The 20,698-nt window shown below is 39.2% G+C and overlaps 4 protein-coding genes across 13 annotated transcripts; 1 reads left to right on the forward strand and 3 right to left on the reverse strand.

Moving 5' to 3' along the window:
* The first annotated feature begins 2,330 nt into the window (after positions 1-2,330).
* On the forward strand, positions 2,331-13,277 carry LOC6504504 (non-canonical poly(A) RNA polymerase protein Trf4-1). 9 transcript variants are annotated; one of them, XM_044717593.1, is made up of 7 exons: positions 2,331-2,526; positions 2,824-2,905; positions 4,973-5,423; positions 5,848-6,831; positions 6,893-7,573; positions 7,635-8,236; positions 9,043-13,277. In XM_044717593.1, exons 3-7 carry the CDS (start codon positions 5,156-5,158, stop codon positions 9,784-9,786), a joined length of 3,279 nt encoding a protein of 1,092 aa, XP_044573528.1. In that variant the 5' UTR covers positions 2,331-2,526; positions 2,824-2,905; positions 4,973-5,155; the 3' UTR covers positions 9,787-13,277. The 9 variants fall into 9 exon arrangements, with proteins under 9 accessions (XP_044573528.1, XP_032308156.1, XP_032308154.1 ...); XM_032452265.2 differs by lacking the exon at positions 2,824-2,905; XM_032452263.2 differs by lacking the exon at positions 2,824-2,905 and having other exon boundaries at positions 2,332-2,731.
* Positions 13,278-14,417: 1,140 nt separating this feature from the next.
* Positions 14,418-15,391, reverse strand: LOC6504406 (C-type lectin 37Da). Its single transcript, XM_001966998.4, has 2 exons — positions 15,216-15,391; positions 14,418-15,164 (listed from the first exon to the last, which is right to left on the reverse strand). The coding sequence occupies exons 1-2, from the start codon at positions 15,343-15,345 to the stop codon at positions 14,710-14,712; spliced, it is 585 nt and encodes a 194-aa protein (XP_001967034.1). The 5' UTR covers positions 15,346-15,391; the 3' UTR covers positions 14,418-14,709.
* A 290-nt stretch (positions 15,392-15,681) lies between these two features.
* On the reverse strand, positions 15,682-18,069 carry LOC6504405 (serine protease snake). 2 transcript variants are annotated; one of them, XM_044717312.1, is made up of 5 exons: positions 17,771-18,069; positions 17,290-17,570; positions 16,926-17,231; positions 16,640-16,856; positions 15,682-16,417 (listed from the first exon to the last, which is right to left on the reverse strand). In XM_044717312.1, exons 2-5 carry the CDS (start codon positions 17,354-17,356, stop codon positions 15,793-15,795), a joined length of 1,215 nt encoding a protein of 404 aa, XP_044573247.1. In that variant the 5' UTR covers positions 17,357-17,570; positions 17,771-18,069; the 3' UTR covers positions 15,682-15,792. The 2 variants fall into 2 exon arrangements, with proteins under 2 accessions (XP_044573247.1, XP_032308232.1); XM_032452341.2 differs by having other exon boundaries at positions 17,719-18,069.
* Positions 18,070-18,180: 111 nt separating this feature from the next.
* On the reverse strand, positions 18,181-20,537 carry LOC6504403 (serine protease snake). Its single transcript, XM_001967000.4, has 5 exons — positions 20,380-20,537; positions 19,715-19,985; positions 19,324-19,650; positions 19,004-19,226; positions 18,181-18,894 (listed from the first exon to the last, which is right to left on the reverse strand). Exons 2-5 carry the CDS (start codon positions 19,779-19,781, stop codon positions 18,246-18,248), a joined length of 1,266 nt encoding a protein of 421 aa, XP_001967036.1. The 5' UTR covers positions 19,782-19,985; positions 20,380-20,537; the 3' UTR covers positions 18,181-18,245.
* Positions 20,538-20,698: the final 161 nt, after the last annotated feature.

The raw sequence follows: 20,698 nt of genomic DNA on the forward strand, positions 1-20,698 counted from the left end.
TTTAAGTGTTCGATTGAATGTATGTGTGTATAAATATATAGTTATAATTGACTGAACATCATTTTTTTTGTATATATTAACGATTAAATTTTAAAACTAAAATCCAAACACCGATGTCCAAAGGAAGAAGAACGAGGAGCGATCAAGTTAAATATAATTCTTAAATAGCCACAGTTTTTGCAAGTAGTTTTGAAATCCAAAAAGATACACAGCTTATCCCAAATAAAATAAAAAAAAGAGTACTCGGTGTACAATGAATGTTTTTTGTGATAGTCGAGAGTAGGCGACTATAAAATACCCTGTACTCCACTCGAATTGCTTTTCATAAAAAAGAAAACAAAACAAATAATATAATAATAATAATAATATTTAACAGAATAGATAGAACCCTCTCTCTCTCTCTAGACTTTCGGTGTGCAAAAGCTTTAAACTTTCATATCCATTCGAGTAGCGCCAATATATAATGCAAGGATACAGGGTATTTCCAGGTGTCTAGCATATAAACCAGACCTAATTTTTTTTTTAAGTCTAAATATATATATAAATATTTAGAGTGGGTAAAGGATGATTAAAGGAGATTGTGCCACAGGCTTGTTAAAAAAAAAAACAAAAACAAAAACAAAATACCCCTTAAACTATATAATTAGGGGAAAGGACCCGAAAAGGATATTATTATTATGTGTGTGAGTGTGCTTAAGCGAGAACCAAGAAGAAAAAACATTTTTTTTTAGATTTTTTTACCATTAAACATTAAAACGAAACAAAAATGAAAAAAAATATATATTTAAAACGATTGTCGACAAAAAAAAATAAAGAAGAAAAACAAAGAATAGGTGTTAAATGTTGCGTCAATAAGCGAAAATTTTATTGTAGAGGGGCCGGGGGACGGGGAATAAAACAATAACTCAGTCCACTCCCTACCAAAGAATAAAAAATAAAAAATAAAAACAAGAAATACTAAACTTCCAGAAACCCCAGAATAAAACTATAAAATCCATTTAAATCAATATAGTCAAGCTTTAAATGTTGTAAACACAACTTGAAACTTAACTAAACCAAAACCTAAACCTAGATCCATGAATTAATGTTAAACTTAAATGGAAAGAAACCAAAAAAGAAAATCGCAGAAAAATGCATATTTATAAATGTTTAAAACAAAACCAAAAATTCTATAAAATAAACTAAAATTATATATACATACATACACATATACAAAACTAAGTGTAAACGAAGATATATATATATGTAATTGTGCTACGGGCAGAATTTTATGTATTTCAAAAAGAAAAACGAGAAAAATAACCATTAAACTATGTGGAACCAAACCAATGTAAACGCAAAGCTAACAACTCATTTCCATAAAGTACAAACAAAAAAAAACAAGAGAAAAATAAATTTAAAATTCAGTTACGCCGCATCTAACCCGACAACAAACAAACTAAACAAAAAAAGACCAAACTGGACAGTTGTTTGGTCATTTCAGAAATGACCAACCCAACGAAGTGATTTGGTTTCAAGACAGCCCCTAAAAAAAACATTTCAAATTCGAACCGAAAACACTATGAATCGAAACGAAATAGAGAGCGATATTCGATATCGATAACGAACCGAATTCAAATAGATTTAGCGAAAACTTTAAAGAAACAGCAGAACTATGTATTTCCAAAAAGCAGACACAAGTATACCAACCAATATAAGATCTAAAGCAACTAAAACCAAACAAGAAAAACAAAAAAAAAAGAAACAATAAAGACATTTTTTGTGTGTATGCAAAATAAAATAAAATTAGCGTCTTTTTACTTAAAGAATGGGAAAAAGGATTTAAAGTTTGTCGCCTAGTTTGGATAGTTCTAGAAATCTTTAAAGATTACCGTTCGTCCTGACAGTGTTGCCAAAAGTATGAAAACTATCGATAAACTACAGAATGTTCTAGCTTAATTAACCACAATGTTTGGTTTTTGATGCATTTTCTAGTATGTTCTGTTGAAAGTAGGGTGTTAGAATCTGTTAGATATATATTTACTTACAAATACGTTACATTTTTACGTTAGACTTAGGTTTAGATTTAGTACTTAGGCTTAAGTTTAAGCTAAGAGTGGAGCTGTTTATTTTTTTTCAAAGCATTCAAACTCCTTTAAAGCAAACAACTAATTTCCACAAGGCTGCAAAGCGAAACACAAGTCTTATTTTCCATCCAACTTATCTTAATCCAAAGCTATTTACTTTTACCCGGTTCATAAATGCATTCCCGGTTCGTACCAATTCGAAGTGTGTGAAACCCGGTTCAGTGATGTGTAGTGTGGCCAACTATCGTTTGGAACGAGACGTTGCCAGATTTCGATAAATAGCCAGAATTGTAGCCAATAGCTAAAACCAGCTAGATCTAGCAATAAACGGGAAAAGACAATCGCTCGGCGGTAAAGCCCTGCGATCTGCTCAGGACACGCAAAATTGCAAAAATTCAACATTTTCGCAGTTAAAATCGTAATCGGTAAAAGGCCATTGCCCGTATGAACAAGAACGATAGTGAGTGCCCAGTGACCAGTGCCCAGTACGGGCGTGTTTGTGTGTGCTACGCTGCTACCTCGTTGCTGCTCGTTGCGTCTGTGTATGTGCGAGAGTGTGCATAAAAGGCATAGCAACCCAGAAGCAGCGACGCCGACAACAACTGTAATTTTCCATTAATTTTTGGGCGGTTGTTTGCTACGATCCCCCTCTCCTTCCCTAAAAAGTAATTAATTGAAAACGCAATCATTTTCTATATTTTTTCCCGATTCGGCGTTGTGCACGTTTTGTGGGGGACTGGCTGCGTGTGTATGACAGGCCGTAGAAGTCTATTGGTGTGTGTGTATATGTGCTAAACTTGAAATCCAACGCAATCGCACCGAGAACAAAACTCGTCAAGGTAAAATAGCAGCAGCAGCAAGCAGCAAAAAAAAAAAAAGACTGAGAAGCAAAAAAAAAAAAAATGAAAAAATTGTGTGTGAATTCCAACGGAATTACGCGAGATTCACGCGGATAAGTGCGAGCGGGAGGGCAGGAGGCGGGCTACGCACGTGAGCGTGGGAGCGCGAGTGAGAGGGAAACCGAAAAGTGAAGTGTGTCTTTAATTGATTTTCGCTAGTTGCATAAATTAAATGTTTACATTCCGCCCAAGCGCGCCCTCACCGCAGTGCTGTAAAATGTCATTCGGCGGGCCAGGCGGGGTGACAACCCTGCACTGGCTGCTGTCTGCTAGCTGCTAGCTGCTGGCAAGGGCGCTAATTAAGCATCTTAATTAAAACCAACATAATTCGCCGGTTGAAACAATAAGACACGCACACATGCTCCAATGCTACTTTTACCCACTCTCCACCACCCTTCCCGTGTAGCCCCAACTCTCGCTCTCTTTCCACCTCTCTCTTTTGGCCGTTAACCAACACTGACCAGCATTAAGAAAATAATTTGCCTAAAATGTACAAGTACATATGCAGCCAGGCGGGCGTATGTCTGCTGTCTGTCTGTCTGTATGTGTGATTTGGAGTAAGTGCGAAAAAGTTTTTCTTCGCAATGCAGCTTACTTTTTCAATAAATGGTATTAAAAAAGAAAAAATAGTCTAGTTGCCATTTCGCGGAAAAGTACGCTCAATAGTGTGCGTGAGTGATTAGCGGTTTTTATTCACTCTTCATTTTCTTTTTTCTTTATTTTTTTTTTACTTATATTTTCTATTTTTCTTTTTTTCCATACATATATATACTATATATAATATATATATATATAAATTTTTTTTTTTTGCATAATCAAAGAGCCGCCTTTCGGTACATGTGCATGTGTGCCATCCCGCTCCCACTCCCTCCCCCATACTACGGCCACCTGTACGCCCTTGCACACTCACACACACACACACCCAAAACGGGCGCGTGCACACCAAATTAAAAAAAAAAAAAAAAAAAAACTAGACTAGTTGTGAATGTATTAGTGCTCCTATTACACTAAAAAAAAAAAAATATACAAAATGTGATCACATTGCTGCCTCTTCTTCTATCCCACCCCCCCCTCGATGATCTCTTAGCACTTTTAGTGTGAAAAAGATATTAGAGTTTCCAGATACTCGCTCACTTTTCATCCCAACTAGCCTTAGTTAATAGCTAAAATATTGTGATAATTATTTAGGAATAATTTGTATTTAATTGTGATATTTTTCTCAGTGCAGTTGGCTGCGATATAGTATCATTTTGGAAGTCGTTTGTTTCCAGGCCTCGCAGTCTCGTGAGCAGTTTTTAAAAATCAAATGTTATCGCCTTAATTTTTTTTTGTCTGTTAGTTGGTGTAAAAAAAAAATTATATATATTTTTTTTTTTTACTTGCCGCTCTGAAAAACAATTTTCGCCTGGCGCCTTTAAACGCTTCAGCTGCAATTTCGAGAAGAAAGAGGGGCGAAGAGAGAGGGCGGTGATGGCAGGAGGTGGATAGTGGGTGGAGGGTGGTGGGTGGTGGGCTGTGGGTGGTATTTCTATTTGTAGAAAAGAGCGCATAATTTGCAATAGTTTGCCATTTAAGCTTTCCATTCGAACGAAATGCATGCGAATTGCCTTTTTGGAGTGCCAGACGAAACTATTTATTATTATTTGTATTTGTATTTGTTTTTTTTATCTTTTCTTTCCTTTGTTTATTCATTATGATGAACAGTTAACCTAAATATCTCCTCGATATATCTTTACAGTTATATTTATTATTTACATTGATCTTGGAAGGTGGTTTCTCAAATCTTTCTTTAGTTTTTATTTATTTTTGTTTAAAAAAAAATAAAAAGAGTTTAAATTTAATCTGTGTATATATTTGTTTGTGAAAAAAAATAATATTTTGTATTACTTGGCATTTCGTCCTAAAATTGTATGATTTGTAAGTGTTTCCTTGAGTTCACATTGATCCTTTGAAGTATCCCAAGCATCCTTTTCACACTTATTCTCTCCATTTTTGAATTTCTTGCAGATCCTTTTTGATTTTAGCGGAAAATACCACATCCTAGCTGGAAAAAAAGGATTCAAAAAATATTTAAAAAAAAAAAAAGGAAAGCAAGGACGGAAGGACGGAAGGAGTGAGAAGAGCGAAGGAGAGACGCGCCCCCTCGTTTCCCGATCGTTTCCAGCCAACAGGAGTGCGAAACCGTCTTGAATGGATCCATTTGTTGGCTGGTTTCAGAAGGAACAGGAGGGCCCATCGCTGCGCACATGGTTAAAGATTTGGGAGACGAACGCCCAGGAGATGGGCGCATTGCTTGATCAGCAGCTACAGCAGGCGACGACAAACGGCAACAGCAACAGCAACAGCATCAACATCAACAGTAGTGGCAGCAGCATAAGCAGTGGCAGTGGCAGTGGCAGCTCCACCACCACCACCTCCTCCAACTCCTCCTCCAACAACTCCACCAACAACAATAGCGGTAATATAACTACCCAAGGATATCCAATCTCTAAGCTTAAGTAGTTTCTGGCTTAAAAAAAAATGGGTTAAAAAATTGTAATTGGCAAAAAAAAAAAAAAAAAAGAAAGAAACTAAAAAATAAACTGTCACTAGTTTTAATCGCTTTAGCCTTGATTTAGTTGTCAGGCAGGAAGGCAGGTGTCCTTTGGGATTCCTGTCAAAATGGTAGTTGTCACTAGCTGCCCAAAAAAAATTCATTCGGTTTTTGACCAGCGTCGGGTTAACTTCGATTCGAAGCAGGAAAAAAAAAATATATTTATAAAAAAAAAATTATACAAAAATACTGGTAACAGAATAATTATTAATAATAATAATAAAAAAAATGTTGTAAATTAAATAATGATAATAATAATAATCGCTTGTATATTTTTGTATTTTTGTAGGCAAGCCCTACTTATCGCGTCCGACTAGTTCCCTCAGTCGGGTTATCAACTTCCGTGCAGATTCCTTGGAGATTCTGCAGCAACTCAACGGAATCTCCTCTCAGCGTCACACCCCCAGCAGCAACAGCAACAACAACAACAACAACAACAATAATAATAATATTAATAATACTACTACGAATAATAATAATAATAATAATAGTAACACAAATAGCTCCACAACTACTCCGGCCACAGCAACGGCTACGGCTGATTCGACCGTAAATTCAACCGCCACTAGTACCGGAAGTAGCAGTAGTAGCAGTAGCTCCAGTAGCTCCTCCACCTCAAACGGCCCAACAACAACAACATCATCAGAAGCAGCAACAACAGTAGCAGCAGCTACTACTACAACAACGGCAGCAGGAACAGGCGGATCAGTTGCTGGTGAAGTCCTGGGAGCAACATCAACAACTACCACAGGCACCACCACAACCACCACCAGTAGCAGCAGCAGCAGTAGCAGTAGCAGTAGCTCCACCAGCAATAGCGTCACCAGCAGCACCAACACCAGCAACAGCACTAGTAGTAGCAACAACATGAACACCGAATCAATCAACAACCCGCCACAAATGTCAGCGACAACCGCCAGTCGCACCAGCATCTACTACAATCCCTCGAGGAAGAAACGGCCGGAGAACAAGTCTGGCGGTGCTCACTTCTATATGAACAACCATCGAGAGATGATAGCCAAGTACAAGGGTGAACCGTGGCGAAAGCCAGACTATCCCTATGGCGAGGGTGTGATCGGGTTGCATGAGGAGATTGAGCATTTCTATCAGTATGTCCTGCCCACTCCCTGCGAGCACGCCATCCGCAATGAGGTCGTTAAACGCATCGAGGCCGTTGTCCATTCCATTTGGCCGCAGGCAGTGGTCGAGATATTCGGCTCCTTTCGCACCGGACTCTTTTTGCCCACCTCCGATATTGATCTCGTTGTCTTAGGTAAGGATCCTGAAGTCCTCAAAATGGCCATTGATCTCTAATAACTCTTATTATCTTACAGGTTTATGGGAGAAACTTCCTCTGCGTACCCTGGAATTCGAGCTAGTTAGTCGCGGCATTGCTGAGGCCTGTACTGTTCGGGTTTTGGACAAAGCCTCTGTGCCCATCATCAAGCTGACCGATCGGGAGACCCATGTGAAGGTCGACATCTCGTTCAATATGCAGAGTGGCGTCCAGTCGGCCGAACTGATCAAGAAGTTTAAGCGCGACTATCCGGTATTGGGAAAACTGGTGCTAGTTCTCAAGCAGTTCCTTCTGCTCCGCGATCTCAATGAGGTGTTCACCGGCGGCATCTCTTCCTATTCACTGATCCTGATGTGTATCAGCTTCCTGCAGCTGCATCCGCGCGGCATCTACCAGGACACAGCCAATTTGGGTGTATTGTTGCTGGAATTTTTCGAGTTGTATGGCCGCCGTTTCAACTACATGAAGATTGGGATTTCCATTAAGAATGGAGGGCGGTATATGCCAAAGGAGGATCTGCAGCGTGATATGGTGGATGGGCATCGGCCGTCGCTACTGTGCATCGAGGATCCGCTGACGCCCGGCAACGATATTGGACGCAGCAGTTACGGGGTCTTCCATGTCCAGCAGGCCTTCAAGTGCGCCTACCGCGTCCTCGCCCTCGCCGTCAGCCCGCTCAATCTCCTAGGCATCGATCCGCGTGTGAACTCTATACTGGGTGAGTACTACATGGAATTCTCATTGTTTCTTTATCTAAAGTCTCGACTTTTCTCTTTTAGGACGCATTATTCACATCACTGACGATGTAATAGACTATCGCGACTGGATACGCGTGAATTTCGAGCACCTGGTTGTAGTGGATCGCATCTCGCCGCTGCCAGCCACCGCCTACGCCAACGGAGCACCCAAATATGTGATCATGCCCTCGGGCGCCGTCGTCCAACAGCTCTACCACCATCATCCGGCGGCGGCAGTCCAAGTGGCATCCGCCCACAACAGTCACGCCCATCCCGGCGCCGCTGGCACGCATCTGGGCCAGGCGTTCGTCACCAGTGGCACCAATGCCATGACGACAATGACCACGGCCGTGTCGGTGGTGGGCGGCGGTGGTCCTGGAGGAGTGGGCATCCCGATAGTCACCCACCAGCAGCAGCAGCAACAGCAACAGCAGCTGGCCGTGCAGCAGTCCCAGAACAAGAACCGACACAGAAGAGGCAGCACCTCGTCGGGCGATGATTCGGAGGACAGCAAGGACTGTGACGTGGTGGAGGTGACGTCGGGTGGCCCGGACATTATAGACATCACCATTTCGCCATCGAACGGCGGATGGGGCGGCGGCAACGTCAATGGCAGCGGCAACAGCTCCTCGACAGGATCTTCGGTAAACAAGAGGCGAAGGAAGCGGAGGAGGCGCCATTAGTTTATAGAAGGGGTTTTCGAAGTTTCTAGGCACCTGTTTTTCGATATATTTTGGATAGAAAACTAGAGACAGAACAACTCTCCGGATGAGAACTAGCTTGGATAGGGACCGCGAATCCCCTTCGAGTATTTCTCGGCTCTATAGAGTTTATATACTTCTGAATAATAATATAATATATATAATTCAAGTTCTGATGAACTTGAAAAAAAGATCACATTAGGTTTTGAGAACCTTAATATTGTCTAATTTGGTTGAAGAGCTGTTTATAGAAGGACTTTTGTCTAAAATAAGCTACAAAGCATGTCATTTATGTTCTAATATCCTCATCTCAAGGTTCTATTAGAGATTTGGAAAATAATTTCATTAAAGAAAAGTGTCTAGGCTTCCTAGTTTTTAGTTTTCTTGTTCTTTTGTTCATAATATGTATCCCCAAGATATCTCTCCAAGAGGAGTATGAGAATATGTTCCTATCTTCGGTAAAAGAATCTACCATTTGTTCCGATTTCTAAGTTTTAAATGTCAAATGCCATTCAAATGATTGAAAAATCAAAGCCAACTTGTTGAATTACAATTTATACCTTATTTTTATTAAAACTCGGCAAGTTAAAGACTTATTTTGACAGATACCTCTAAGCTACTTTGATAGAAACTCGAGGAACAGGTCCTTTTAAAAATTTCAAAAAACCCTTCATAAATAAATGTATTTTTTTCAATTAATTTTGTAATCATTTCACTAACCTATTATTTTTTTAAACCAAAAAACACAGCCAGAGAACACCAACGAGCAGGAACTGGAAGATCAAGTGAGCAGCAACGGCGGAGGAGTCGGTGGATCTGTGGGCGGATCTGGTAGTGGCTCTGGAAGCGGAGGCGGTGGCGGCGGAGGCGGTAGTAGCGGTGGCGGCAGCAGCGGCGGACGCAACTACAACCAGAGAGGCAGCCACAACTCCACCGGCTACTACCACCAGCAGTACTACGTGCCACCGCCGATGCAACAGCAGCAGCAGCTGAGCAAGAGCAACTCGTCCTCCTCCTCGAACTACCATCACCACCACAGACAGCAGCAGCAACAGCAGCAGCATCACAGCCAGCAGCAGCAGCATCATCACCAGCAGCGACCGCAACACCTGCGTCTAGGAGGCGGAGGTGGCAGTGGCGGTGGTGGCGGTGGCGGTGGCGGTAATCGATATCAGAAATCAGTGGGTGGATCGCCGATCAGCAACAGCAACAGCAGCAACAACAGCAACAGCAGCCACAGCAGCAGCAGTCACAGCAGCAGCAGTCACAGTCACAGTCACAGTCACAGCCATAGCCACAGTCATAGTCACAGTCACAGTCACAGCCACGGGAGCAACAATCACAGACTGCCGCCGCTGAGAGGGACGCTGGTGAACTCATCATCGGCGATATCCATCATATCGATATCCTCCGAATCCTCAATAGCCAGCAGCAGTTCGAGTTCGTCGAGATCTGGGCAGGATCAGCAGCAGAATGAGAGGGACGAGCGATAGGATTAGGGATAGTAGAGTAGTAGGGATAATCAAGGATTACACTGAGAAACAAACTGAGAGATTGAAAATGATAGAGAGATAGAAACACAAACACACTTAGAAAGATACAGATACAGATACAGATACAGATACAGAAACAGAACAGAGAGAGAGAGAAAGAGATAGATTAAAACGAGTTAGCAATATTTATGAATTATATTTCTTTCTCAGGTTTACACTGCAAACTATGCTGCATTTTTCTAATTAAAAATATCCCCACAAGCCTCCACAACCTCCAAAAGCATCCTAATCCCAAAACAAAAACAAAAATCCAACACAAAAAAAAATCTAAAAAAATCAACAAAACAAAAAACTAAAAAAGAAATTATATATATTTAAAATAGTTAGATTTTCTTTTTTTTTTTTTACATTGCTGTCTCGCTAGCAAACAAAAAAAAACTATAAATATAAAAAAATATATATATATATAAAAAAAAAACTATTAAGCTTAAATATTGCAAATTCGCCTCTGATTGCGCTAAATGTATTTCATTTTGTTTCTAAAATAAATATGAAAGCCACAACACACAACAAGTAAATAAGCAAACACCTATATGTATATATAAAGAAGAGATAAAAAAATAAGGAAAATTATTTAGAGTTATTTAGGATGTAATTTGTAAAACTCATGATAGATCGTAATGGTTGGAAAGTGCGATAAACTGAAGTATGAAATTAGCCGCTACGTATTTAAGAACTGCGCCTACATATTATCTATATATATATATATATATATATATATATATATATATATATATATATGTTTCACAATCTCTCTTAGATGTATATATACCTATGTATCTATTTATATATATGCATATATGTGTGTATATATATGTATGTATGTATGTATGTGTATATGTATGTATGGAACAGTGTAACTAAAAAAAGCAAACGTTAAACAGTTTTTTCACTAGATTTTTTTTTTTATAAATATATATATATATACTACATAAACCTAATAAATTAGATTGTAGTTGTTAGAGCTCCATCCCACCCCTCACTCCCTCCTCCACTCTCCCCAAACACAAAACACAGTCACGCGCATTCAAAAAATCTTGTAAAGTAATTTTAAGTGCCACTATATATTTTGTAAACCAAAAAAAAAACAAAAAAAAAAAAAAAATTACACAAAAAACCTAAATCCTGCTCGCAAGGATCACGCTAATATTACTAAGTGTCCTTGCGGGCGAATGTTAAAAAAAAGAATCAAGAATCAAGAAATCCTAGTAAGCCTCCCAAATTGTAACTAATTTTTATCGCATTGTTTAACTTCCAGTTATATCCCTTTAATTTTTATGCCTGAAATGTAATTGTTTTTATACCATTAGTTGCGTTTATGATGCTTATAATTAGTTTTTTTTTTACACAACTATTCTATAGATAACAAAAAAAATCATATAATTGTACTGCAAACACACATTTGCTCTCCCAAGAATCCAAGAAACAGTCGTAATAGCAAATTGTGTTTTAAAACTAAAAACAAACAAAAAAAAAAAAACAAAAACAAAAAAGAAAACTAAAACAAAAAAAAAACGATAAAAAAAAATAAGAAAACCAACAAAAAGCAAAAAACACAACTTTTTATTTATAACATATTTATGTTTCTCTTTTTTAAGCAATTTTGTGCATAAATGCATAGATTCCTGCCATTTTGTTGTTTGCTGTATAGTCCCGTTATGCTCTGTAAATACTATGTTACGCCACACAGACGCCCCCTCGCGACACGCCCACAACACCCACCAACACACCCTACCCAACACTACCCACACTCCTCCTTCTAAACGCACTGCCATTTTGAGAAAGGTTTTAAAAAAACATGTCAAAAGTGGAGCATAGAGCAGAAAATGATGAACTAGTTGAAAAAAAAAAAAAAATAAGAAAACATTTAGACTTTGTACATGTATAACATTTTAGGCTGTTCTTCTTTCCATTTGTAAGAGAAAAACAAAAAAAAAAAAATACCAAACAAAAACCGATCTTATTGTAAATCAACTCAAATAGTTTATGATTATGTTTTTTGTCGATTTTGAAAACTGATTGTACGCGAGTTTTGAACCGAGATCGAGAACGGAGATCGCGATTTCAGGCACTAGGCAACAATAATTTTAATGCTTTTTAAATATTTCACAAAACATTTTGCTAAAGTATACATTTTTAAAATTTATTTTTAAAAATAATTGTGCTTCAATAGATATTTGTTGCCAGTGTAATAATCGCGATGTCCAGTGTTGGCAAAGGCCGAAACTGCTCTCTCCCTTTGGCACGATGACTCCTACAAGCTTGCAGCTGAGAGCTTTGAAGCCCACCTACACACTCTCAATCACACAGACGCGCCATCGCACCCACACACACTCACACACACATACTAATACACATGATACAAGAGAGAGAGAGAAACGGACACTTATTAACGGTAATTTAGCATAGAATGTTAAATAAAAAATTATTAAGAGAGAGAGAGAGAAAAATCCAAAAGGAGCAAATAGCGAGATCGTATCGTAAAAAGTGAGAGAGAGAGAATGTAATAATAAGGATTATTAAATTTATGCACTCGTCTGTTGAATATTTATATGTATGAATTATATGTACGTAGTTACTAATATTAACTAATTGATAAATATACAATATTTATATATGCATACCTTGTGGATTACCTTGTGTGTGTGAACAAAATAAAACAAAAACAGAAACTGAAAAAAAGCAACAACAAATGTTTAGAATTAGCGATCCTAGACAAGTAAGACTCGTAAATCGTAATTCGTAAATCGACAACTACTTAGAGCCTATGTAAGCACACCCACAAATACAAAACACACCCACACGCGCATAATCGCTATGAATGTTGAGGTTATGTCGTAGATTTTTCAATATCCGATCACTGTTCCCCTTAGTAAGGACATAAGAAAAACGAAAGAAAAACATAAAAACTGTACTGTAAACTGTAATAACTGTAAAAGTAACTCATTTCTCTACTAGATTCCATGCGTCTTGAGTCGAGTATCTCGTTAGTTCTCGTTTCGATTTTTCCTCCGATTTACAATCTACACACGATATTATCATTATATTTATTATTATTATTATTATTATTGTATATCTTCTTCCATATGTTGTTGTTGCATACTCTTTATATAATTATTTTTTTTTAATTTTTTCGTCGCGATATTCAAATTGAACTAAATTGAAATTACATTTAAAGTAAATCAAATCGACGATCGCAACATGATGTATATGATTAGAGTTCAATAGCTGTGTAAGGAATCTATCGAATCGGAACCGTAATAATTTAGTAATGGATAAATCGTAAATCTAACTGATTGTATAATTAGCAAAGAAACAGTAAAAAAAAACAGTAAAATAACTAAAAGAAACGACGAGGAAAAACGATAAGAGGAATGCGATAAGCAAAAAAAAAAAAAAGATGCGACAAATAAAAGCCGGCAAAAACTAAATTTTTCTATGTGTACTGATTTTTAGTTACAATTTTTGGGATAATTAATCTTAAAGATAGTTTTTATTTAATTTAAAGATTAAACCTTTTTTGCAGTGTGCTTTTTTGCTAACAGCTTCGGCTCTCCCGATCGAGAGAGGATTTTCATCTTCGCTGTCGTCGTTTCGTGTTTTCTTTTGTGCTTCACATTCTTTTTGGCGTCATTTCAAGATGGTGTCGTTGCCGAGCGCGTGTTTTTGGTCTTCAAATTTTATTTTCCGTCATTATAATAAGGTAAAGTACTTTTAAATATTAATTCTAGCAAATTTTGTTAAAATACTCACTAAATTAGAACATTTTAATCATTTGCTCTCTCTCTGTGTCCGTCTTTTGGCGTTTTCCTTGTGCTTACTAGGCATTTTTGGCTTAAATTCAAAATGGTGTCGTTTCAACGCGTGTTTTTCTGTTTTAAATTATATTTTTCGTTGTAAAATGAGGTCTAAGCTCTTAAATAACTAGAAAATGACTTATTTTGTTAATATTTATATTTAATTTGTCTATTATAGTGAAGTTTTGAAAGATTTCTGCAGAAATACATATGATGGAAGCCGAAGAGGGTGCTCCTTCGGACGCGAGTGCTCGTGTGCATGTGGACTACATACACATATACATGCTTTGCCCGAAGAGTCTCGACTGTAAAGTCCCGTTAACAGAGACACACATACACCAGTGAGCACTTAAATAGGTACCAATAATGGAAGTACAGTTGCAAGTAAGTTTTTATTATATTTTTTAATATAAAATTATAAATTCTAAGTTAATATATCGAGGCTGGCTAATTTTGGTGTTTTTTTGTGAATATAATTTTTGTTAACTATAGTATATGACTGTGTCTGTTAATAATTATAAGTTTAAACTACTGAAGATGAACTAGCTTTTCCCTTTTGGTTTAAATAAAAATATTTCCTGTAAAATTTTTATATATTTTTTTTAAACCATTTTTTGATAAATTGAAAATAAAATAATTATTCCAAGTTTGAATTTTTAAAAGAGCAATATATAATTTAAAATGATTTATTGGTATTAAAATTTTTATACTATATTTACAATATTTTATACATAATTTAGATTATTTTTATTATTTTTTTTTTTTAGAATTTTTGAAAGCTAAGTTAAAGAAAGTTTTTGTAGATTTTTTTGATTTTATAAAAAATTTGGATTATTTTTTGTTTTTATAAAAATAGGAATTTTGGATTATTGTTCTTTTTTACAAAAATATTACTATTAAAAATATTATGTAGAATTTTTTTTGAATACATTTTCACTTGATTTGTTTCTTTAAAGATTGGATTAATTTTTTACAAAAATAGTTCTATTACATTTTCTATATTTACAAAATATATATTAATTTTTTGTATAATTTTTAACTTGATTTGCTTTGAGTGTAATTACAATTACCATTTTATGTAGGTGAACTTGAAGGTCTTGGGCTCCGTCGCCTCGCAGACGTACAGCATTTGGATCTTGCAGTTGGCATCGTTTATCATTTCCCGGGTGGAGAACATGTGAACACAGTTCTCGTTGCCGCCGTAGTTGTCCGGCATTTGCTTGGGACCATTCCAGGGGGCATAGGTCATGGGCCTGCCATTCGATAACCAATAAAATGCCCCCTCAGTGCCCAGATCATTGCCCGAGATCCAGAAGTAATCATTGTTCTTGAAGCCCTTCGCCTTCATGTACTTGATGAGGGCCTCCATTTCGGCCTTGTCCTCGATGGAGGCCAGATGGGCGTTCATCATCCGGCAGGCGCCCGCCGCCTGGAACCAGTTCACCTTGTTTACCGGCTCTATATAGTAATAATTATCACCGATCCGGACAAAAGGTGTAGTATCAATCTCCGATGGAATTCCTAAACAAATACAAATGTTTTTTATTAAATACGATTTCTTGTAGGACTCACCATTGTAGACTTCAGTGCGGTAGTTGGTAAAGATATTCACATCGGGTAGATATCCTCTGGCCAGTCCCAGAACGCCGGCCAGGACTACACCCTGGATCATTAGCTTCCTACAAGTCTGCTCCAGAGACATTATTGTTTCTTCGTTGTCCGGAACTCAACTACCCGACTTCTTAATGCTTCCGGGGACTCTTATATACTCTGAGGGAGCCCAAAGCGCCTCCAGCTGTGTCTGGAACTTGGGGAATCAAACAGCTGCATCAGCTTCATAGTTCCCAAAATGATATCCGATCTGTCCAAGCCCCCAGATGGGCTTCGCATACTTGACACTTTGGCGGAATAAACAAACAATTGTTTAAATAAGTCGTGTAGGGATACTGAAGCTAAATTATATTATTATTTTAATAAGTCTTCATATTTAATAAGGGATATCCCTCCCTAAAGTCCCAATTATTAAGAAACATTTTAATTTTAAAATAAATATATATTTTATTAACTGGAGTATCTTAAATGGTAAGTTTCATGTTTTTAAATATTTATTATGTAATTTTTAATATTTTATATTTATTATTAGAGGCACTCATATCATCACCCTCAAATCGAATTCCGGAGAGGTAGGCGCCTTCGAGGGATCTTGGAGATTTTGCGGTTTCTGAGGCCACACATGCCCCTCGATCCAGTCCAGGAAGCTGTACACTCTGGTGTAGACCGTCGGCGGACCACTGGCGCATCCCTGGCCGTGGGATGTGATGCCCACCACGTAGCTCACGAGCCCTTGCCGCATGATCAGCGGCCCCCCGGAGTCGCCCTGGCAAGTGTCCCGCTCCCCGGAATCGTCACCAGCGCACATCTGACTGTCTAGCAGCCCACGGGATAGCTGCTCCGAGGAATAGTGGAACTGGCAGATGTCATTGGAGACCTGCTGGAGCCGCACCTTCAGCAGCTGGGCGGAGGAGAGACCGGCGAAGCTTGTCTGGCCATAACCGATGGCCGTAACCTGGGAGTTGGTCAACTCCGGCTGTTGCCAAAGGCACACGGGCTTCAGCTTCGACTTGGCCGGGGTTTCCAGTTCCAGCAGAGCGATGTCATTGTAGTCCGTACTGGAGTCGTACTCAGGATGGAGGATAACCCGTCGGATCCGCAGATCCTCGCCCTCAGTCAGGGTCAAGTTGTCGCCGCCCAAACGGACCTGATTGGGGGGATCCCTGAAAGGTAAGAGATTGAATAAGAATCTAATATAAGTTATATAAGACATGTAAGAGTGTAGCTCTAGTTGCTGTTCTACAATTCTTACTGAATTAGGTCACCGCATAGGTAACTAGTTTCTCTTCTAAGAACTGCCAAGTTCAAAAACAAATTCAAACAACTATCTAAAGCATGAGTAACCTCGAACAATTAACTATTGAGATATAGTTTCATCAGCATACCCGCCAAAGTCGATACAGTGAGCTGCCGTTAGGACGAATCTCTCCGAGATCAATGCACCACCACACCGATAGTATATGGTCTTGTCATCAAAATTGGATCTCCATCCGAGGGCCGCCATGAAGGGGAATTCTCTGTACCGGGTAGCCGTTCCGCCAACAACCTGAATCACCAGGGCTATGTCGTTCTCTTTCAGAGGCTCCATGTAACTTTCGCAAGCTGAGATTGTTAGACGGGGAAGACCTCTTAGTCATTGGTCATGCACTGAGAAAAATGATTAGTAGTTACCTTCCTGACTTCTTCGCTTGATCAGTGGGGCTGCCGTATAGGGTTTCGCTGTGGGAGGTGGAGTTTCTGGGGGAGTTGTGGAGATTTCCTGTTCACAGCACACATAGTGATCGAATTTGACAAAGTAGCAGGTCTTGGGGGATTCCCGCTTCTCGATCCATCTCTTCATCGCCGATGGGCACTCCTCCATGCGACGACAGTTGCCTTTGGTCCTCAGGGAGTCATCGGTGAAGCATTCGTCGAAGCACTCCTTGGGGAAGATAATTCCACGCTGCGACAGTGGGTTTATGGCTGGAGTGGCTTCAACTAAGGATATTTTTTTAAATTTAAACTTATATTTTAATTATTAAATGCCAAGAATTACCTGCTAGTAGCGAAAATTGTAAGAAAACCACAAAGTGCAGATACATATTCGCGGATATGCAGTTCATATTTGCAATAAAATGATTTCGGAGAAGATCGGGTGGGGATCTCCTTTCTTGGTCAGCTCCAAGTGCAGACTGCAGGTGGGGTCAGATCTCGGATCTCAGATCGCAGATCTCCAAACGCCGGTTTGATATTCTGCGATTGGATCGCAGAAACCCGCCAGGCAACTTCCAACTTCCAAGTGCCACTTAACAGCACAGAAAACAATTGAATAAAATACTAAAAATACAAAATTAGTCAAAATAATATTAATTCTATTCAAAAATAATATTTTTTGTAGTGAAAAATTATTATTTTATTTTTTGCACTCTACTTATATATTTTTAAATATTTTCTCTCAGTGTAATCTCACGCATCTTGGCTCTACCTTTTAGGAATTAAACCGAAGAGCGAAAAAAAACCCAAAACAAAAACTTTACATTTGTTCGCAAATTGGAATTCCTGACTTTCAGACTGGGGAAATTATTTTGGCAGATGCTTCTTGACACTTGATGATACACCCCTTTTTTGGGGTTTTTTTTTCTCATCTAATAGTTGGGTCTTCTTCAAATGATACAAAAAATCAAAATCTATTAAAAGACAACCGGTTTCTGGACATTCTGCTTCATTTAGATCACTGTACTGCGCTATTTTGTGTCTCTTTTGGCATTTAATTTTCCTGATTAATGGTCCTATTTTAGTGCCTATTTAAATTAGTTGCTTGCCGTTGGTTTCTGTTTTGATTCGTGATCTCTTTTCAATGTGACCGCACTCTACCGCCAACAGTGGGGAAACACTTCAAAGCTTTGAAAAACTCTGAGATCTGTTCCCATTGACAAAAAAGGATCAGTTTACGCGCCACTTCTTTTATTTAAAAATATTTATTCTAAAAACTACAAATTATAAAATGAATTCTTAGAAAATGGATCTCAAATCGAATTCCGGACTAGTTTCTCTTTTCCTTTGCAACTGGAGCATCGGTTGCGGCTGCCGCCTCGGAACCTGAAAGCCCTGAGGCCACACATGCCCCTCGATCCAGTCCAGGAAGCTGGACACCCTGGTGTAGACCGTGGGCGGTCCACTCGCGCATCCCTGCCCGTGAGAGGTGATCCCCACCACGTAGCTGAGGTAGCCGCTCGTCATCATCAGAGGTCCGCCGGAGTCGCCCTGGCAAGTGTCCCGCTTTCCGGCGTCGTCTCCGGCGCACAGCTGACTGTCCAGAAGACCACGGGTGAGCTGGTCGGCGGAGTAGTGGAACCGGCAGATGTCGTTGGACACTCGCTGGAGCGGCACCTTCAGCAGCTGGGCGGAGGAGAGTCCGGCGAAGCTCGTCTGGCCGTAACCGATGGCCGTGACCGCGGAGTTGGCCAATTCCGGCTCGTACCAGAGACACGAGGGCTTTAGTTCTGGCGCCGCAGGTTCTTCCAGTTCCAGTAGGGCGATGTCGTTGTAGTCCGTACTCGAGTCGTACTCCGGGTGGACTATGATCCGACGGATGCGTAGATCCTCTCCCTCCGTCAAGGTCAGATTGTCGCCGCCCAAACGCACCTGGCTGGGGGGATCCCTGAAACGGAAGTTAATAACAATTAATGCGAGTATTTAAAGGCGTATCTCTCCGGGAGAGCCTCTAAGCCTCTGGGAAAGCCTCTGATCACTGATCATATCAACATTACCCGCCAAAGTCGATGCAGTGAGCTGCCGTCATAACGAATCTCTCCGAGATTAGGGCTCCGCCACAGCGATAGTATATGGTCTTGTCGTCAAAGTTCGATCGCCAGCCGAGGGCCGCCATGAAGGGGTATTCCCTGTAGCGGGTGGGCATCCCGCCGACAACGGAGAACACAAAGGTGAGCTCGTTGCCACTGACCTTCTGCAGGTTGTTGTAGAAATAACAAGCTATGCAAAACGAGAAGGGGAAACCCTCGTCAGTCATGAATTACATCATTATTTGGAGGCGATGCACAGAGAAAAAATGTGTTCGGACTCTTCTTACCTTCCTGACTGCTACGGTTAACGAACGGAACCCTATTGGGATTATTTGTGGTTGGTAGAGTTATAGGTGGCACTACGGTGCTTATTTCCGGTATGCGGGTATCCGTTTCCGGTTCACAGCACACAAAGTGATCGAATTTAACAAAGTAGCAGGTCTTGGGGGATTCCCGCTTCTCGATCCATCTCTTCATCGCCGAAGGACACTCCTCCATGCGACAGCAAGTGCCTTTCGTCCTGTTGGCATCATCGGTGAAGCATTCGTCAAAGGACTCCTTGGGAAAAATAATATCTCGCTGCAATAGGGGGTTCTTAGCTGGAATGGCTTGAACTGAAAAATATACAGTTTATATTAATTTTAAAAATATAAACCTATAATCCCAGATTAGTCTTACCGGATTGTATATAAAATAGTAGCAGAGCTACATAATTCAGAAACATAAACACGAATAGGGAGTTCATTTTGGAGAAGATCGGATAGAATCTCCTTTCCTGATCAGTACCAGATGCAGACTGCAGCGGGCACAGATCTTAGATCACAAGTGGAGGGCTTCAAACATATGCGATCGTATCTCGTAAACCCGCCTGGCAACTTCCAAAGTGCCAATCAACCAAATGTAAACAATCGTCAGTCACACGTAGAACAATATGATGATCCGATAAGGTCTGAAAAAATATTACAAAAAAAGATTCGTTAAAAAAAAAGCCAAACTAAAATATCTAACTAATTGGAAAGAAGTACTTGGAACTTTTTGAGTAAAACTTTAATTAAATTTTTCACGGTGCATACACGCGCAACCCGCCTTCCCTCTTAATTTAAAAAAAAAAAAATATTCAAAACAAATATAAATTTTTGGTGTCGAATTTGAAGTCCCTGCCCCTGGTCTGCCGTATTATCTCTCCAGATGGTTCTTGACACTCGGTGACACACATCGTTTTGGGCTTCTCCTGATAGTAGCTTCTTTCAAAATTATATATAAAAAATTATATATATAATGAACAAAAAGAGCGACCGGTTTTCGAACTCAATAACATTTTTCTTTTTTTTTTTTTCATTTACTTCGTTGTGGCTCATTGAACTTGGCGCATTTATGGCGTTTATTTTGGTATAATTTTGGCACGTGATGTTTCAATTATATAATATACGTATTAATCTTATTTATAAACTAAACTAGTTGTTTTGATTAAGTAAAAGGTGAAACTGATTTAAAGGTAGTGTGACCGCTGTAGGGCGCCAAAATAAATAACAATTCTAAGCTTTGCTGGGAATTAAGCTTCTAGAATCTACATCTTTAAAAGGATCCTTGAGTTATATTTTCTTTAAATGAATGTCCGGGTTTAATTTTAAATTAAACTTTATACTTTTTCCAATACAAAAA

Source organism: Drosophila ananassae, chromosome XR (genome assembly GCF_017639315.1).
Source record: "Drosophila ananassae strain 14024-0371.13 chromosome XR, ASM1763931v2, whole genome shotgun sequence".
Classification (NCBI taxonomy): Eukaryota; Metazoa; Arthropoda; class Insecta; order Diptera; family Drosophilidae; genus Drosophila; species Drosophila ananassae.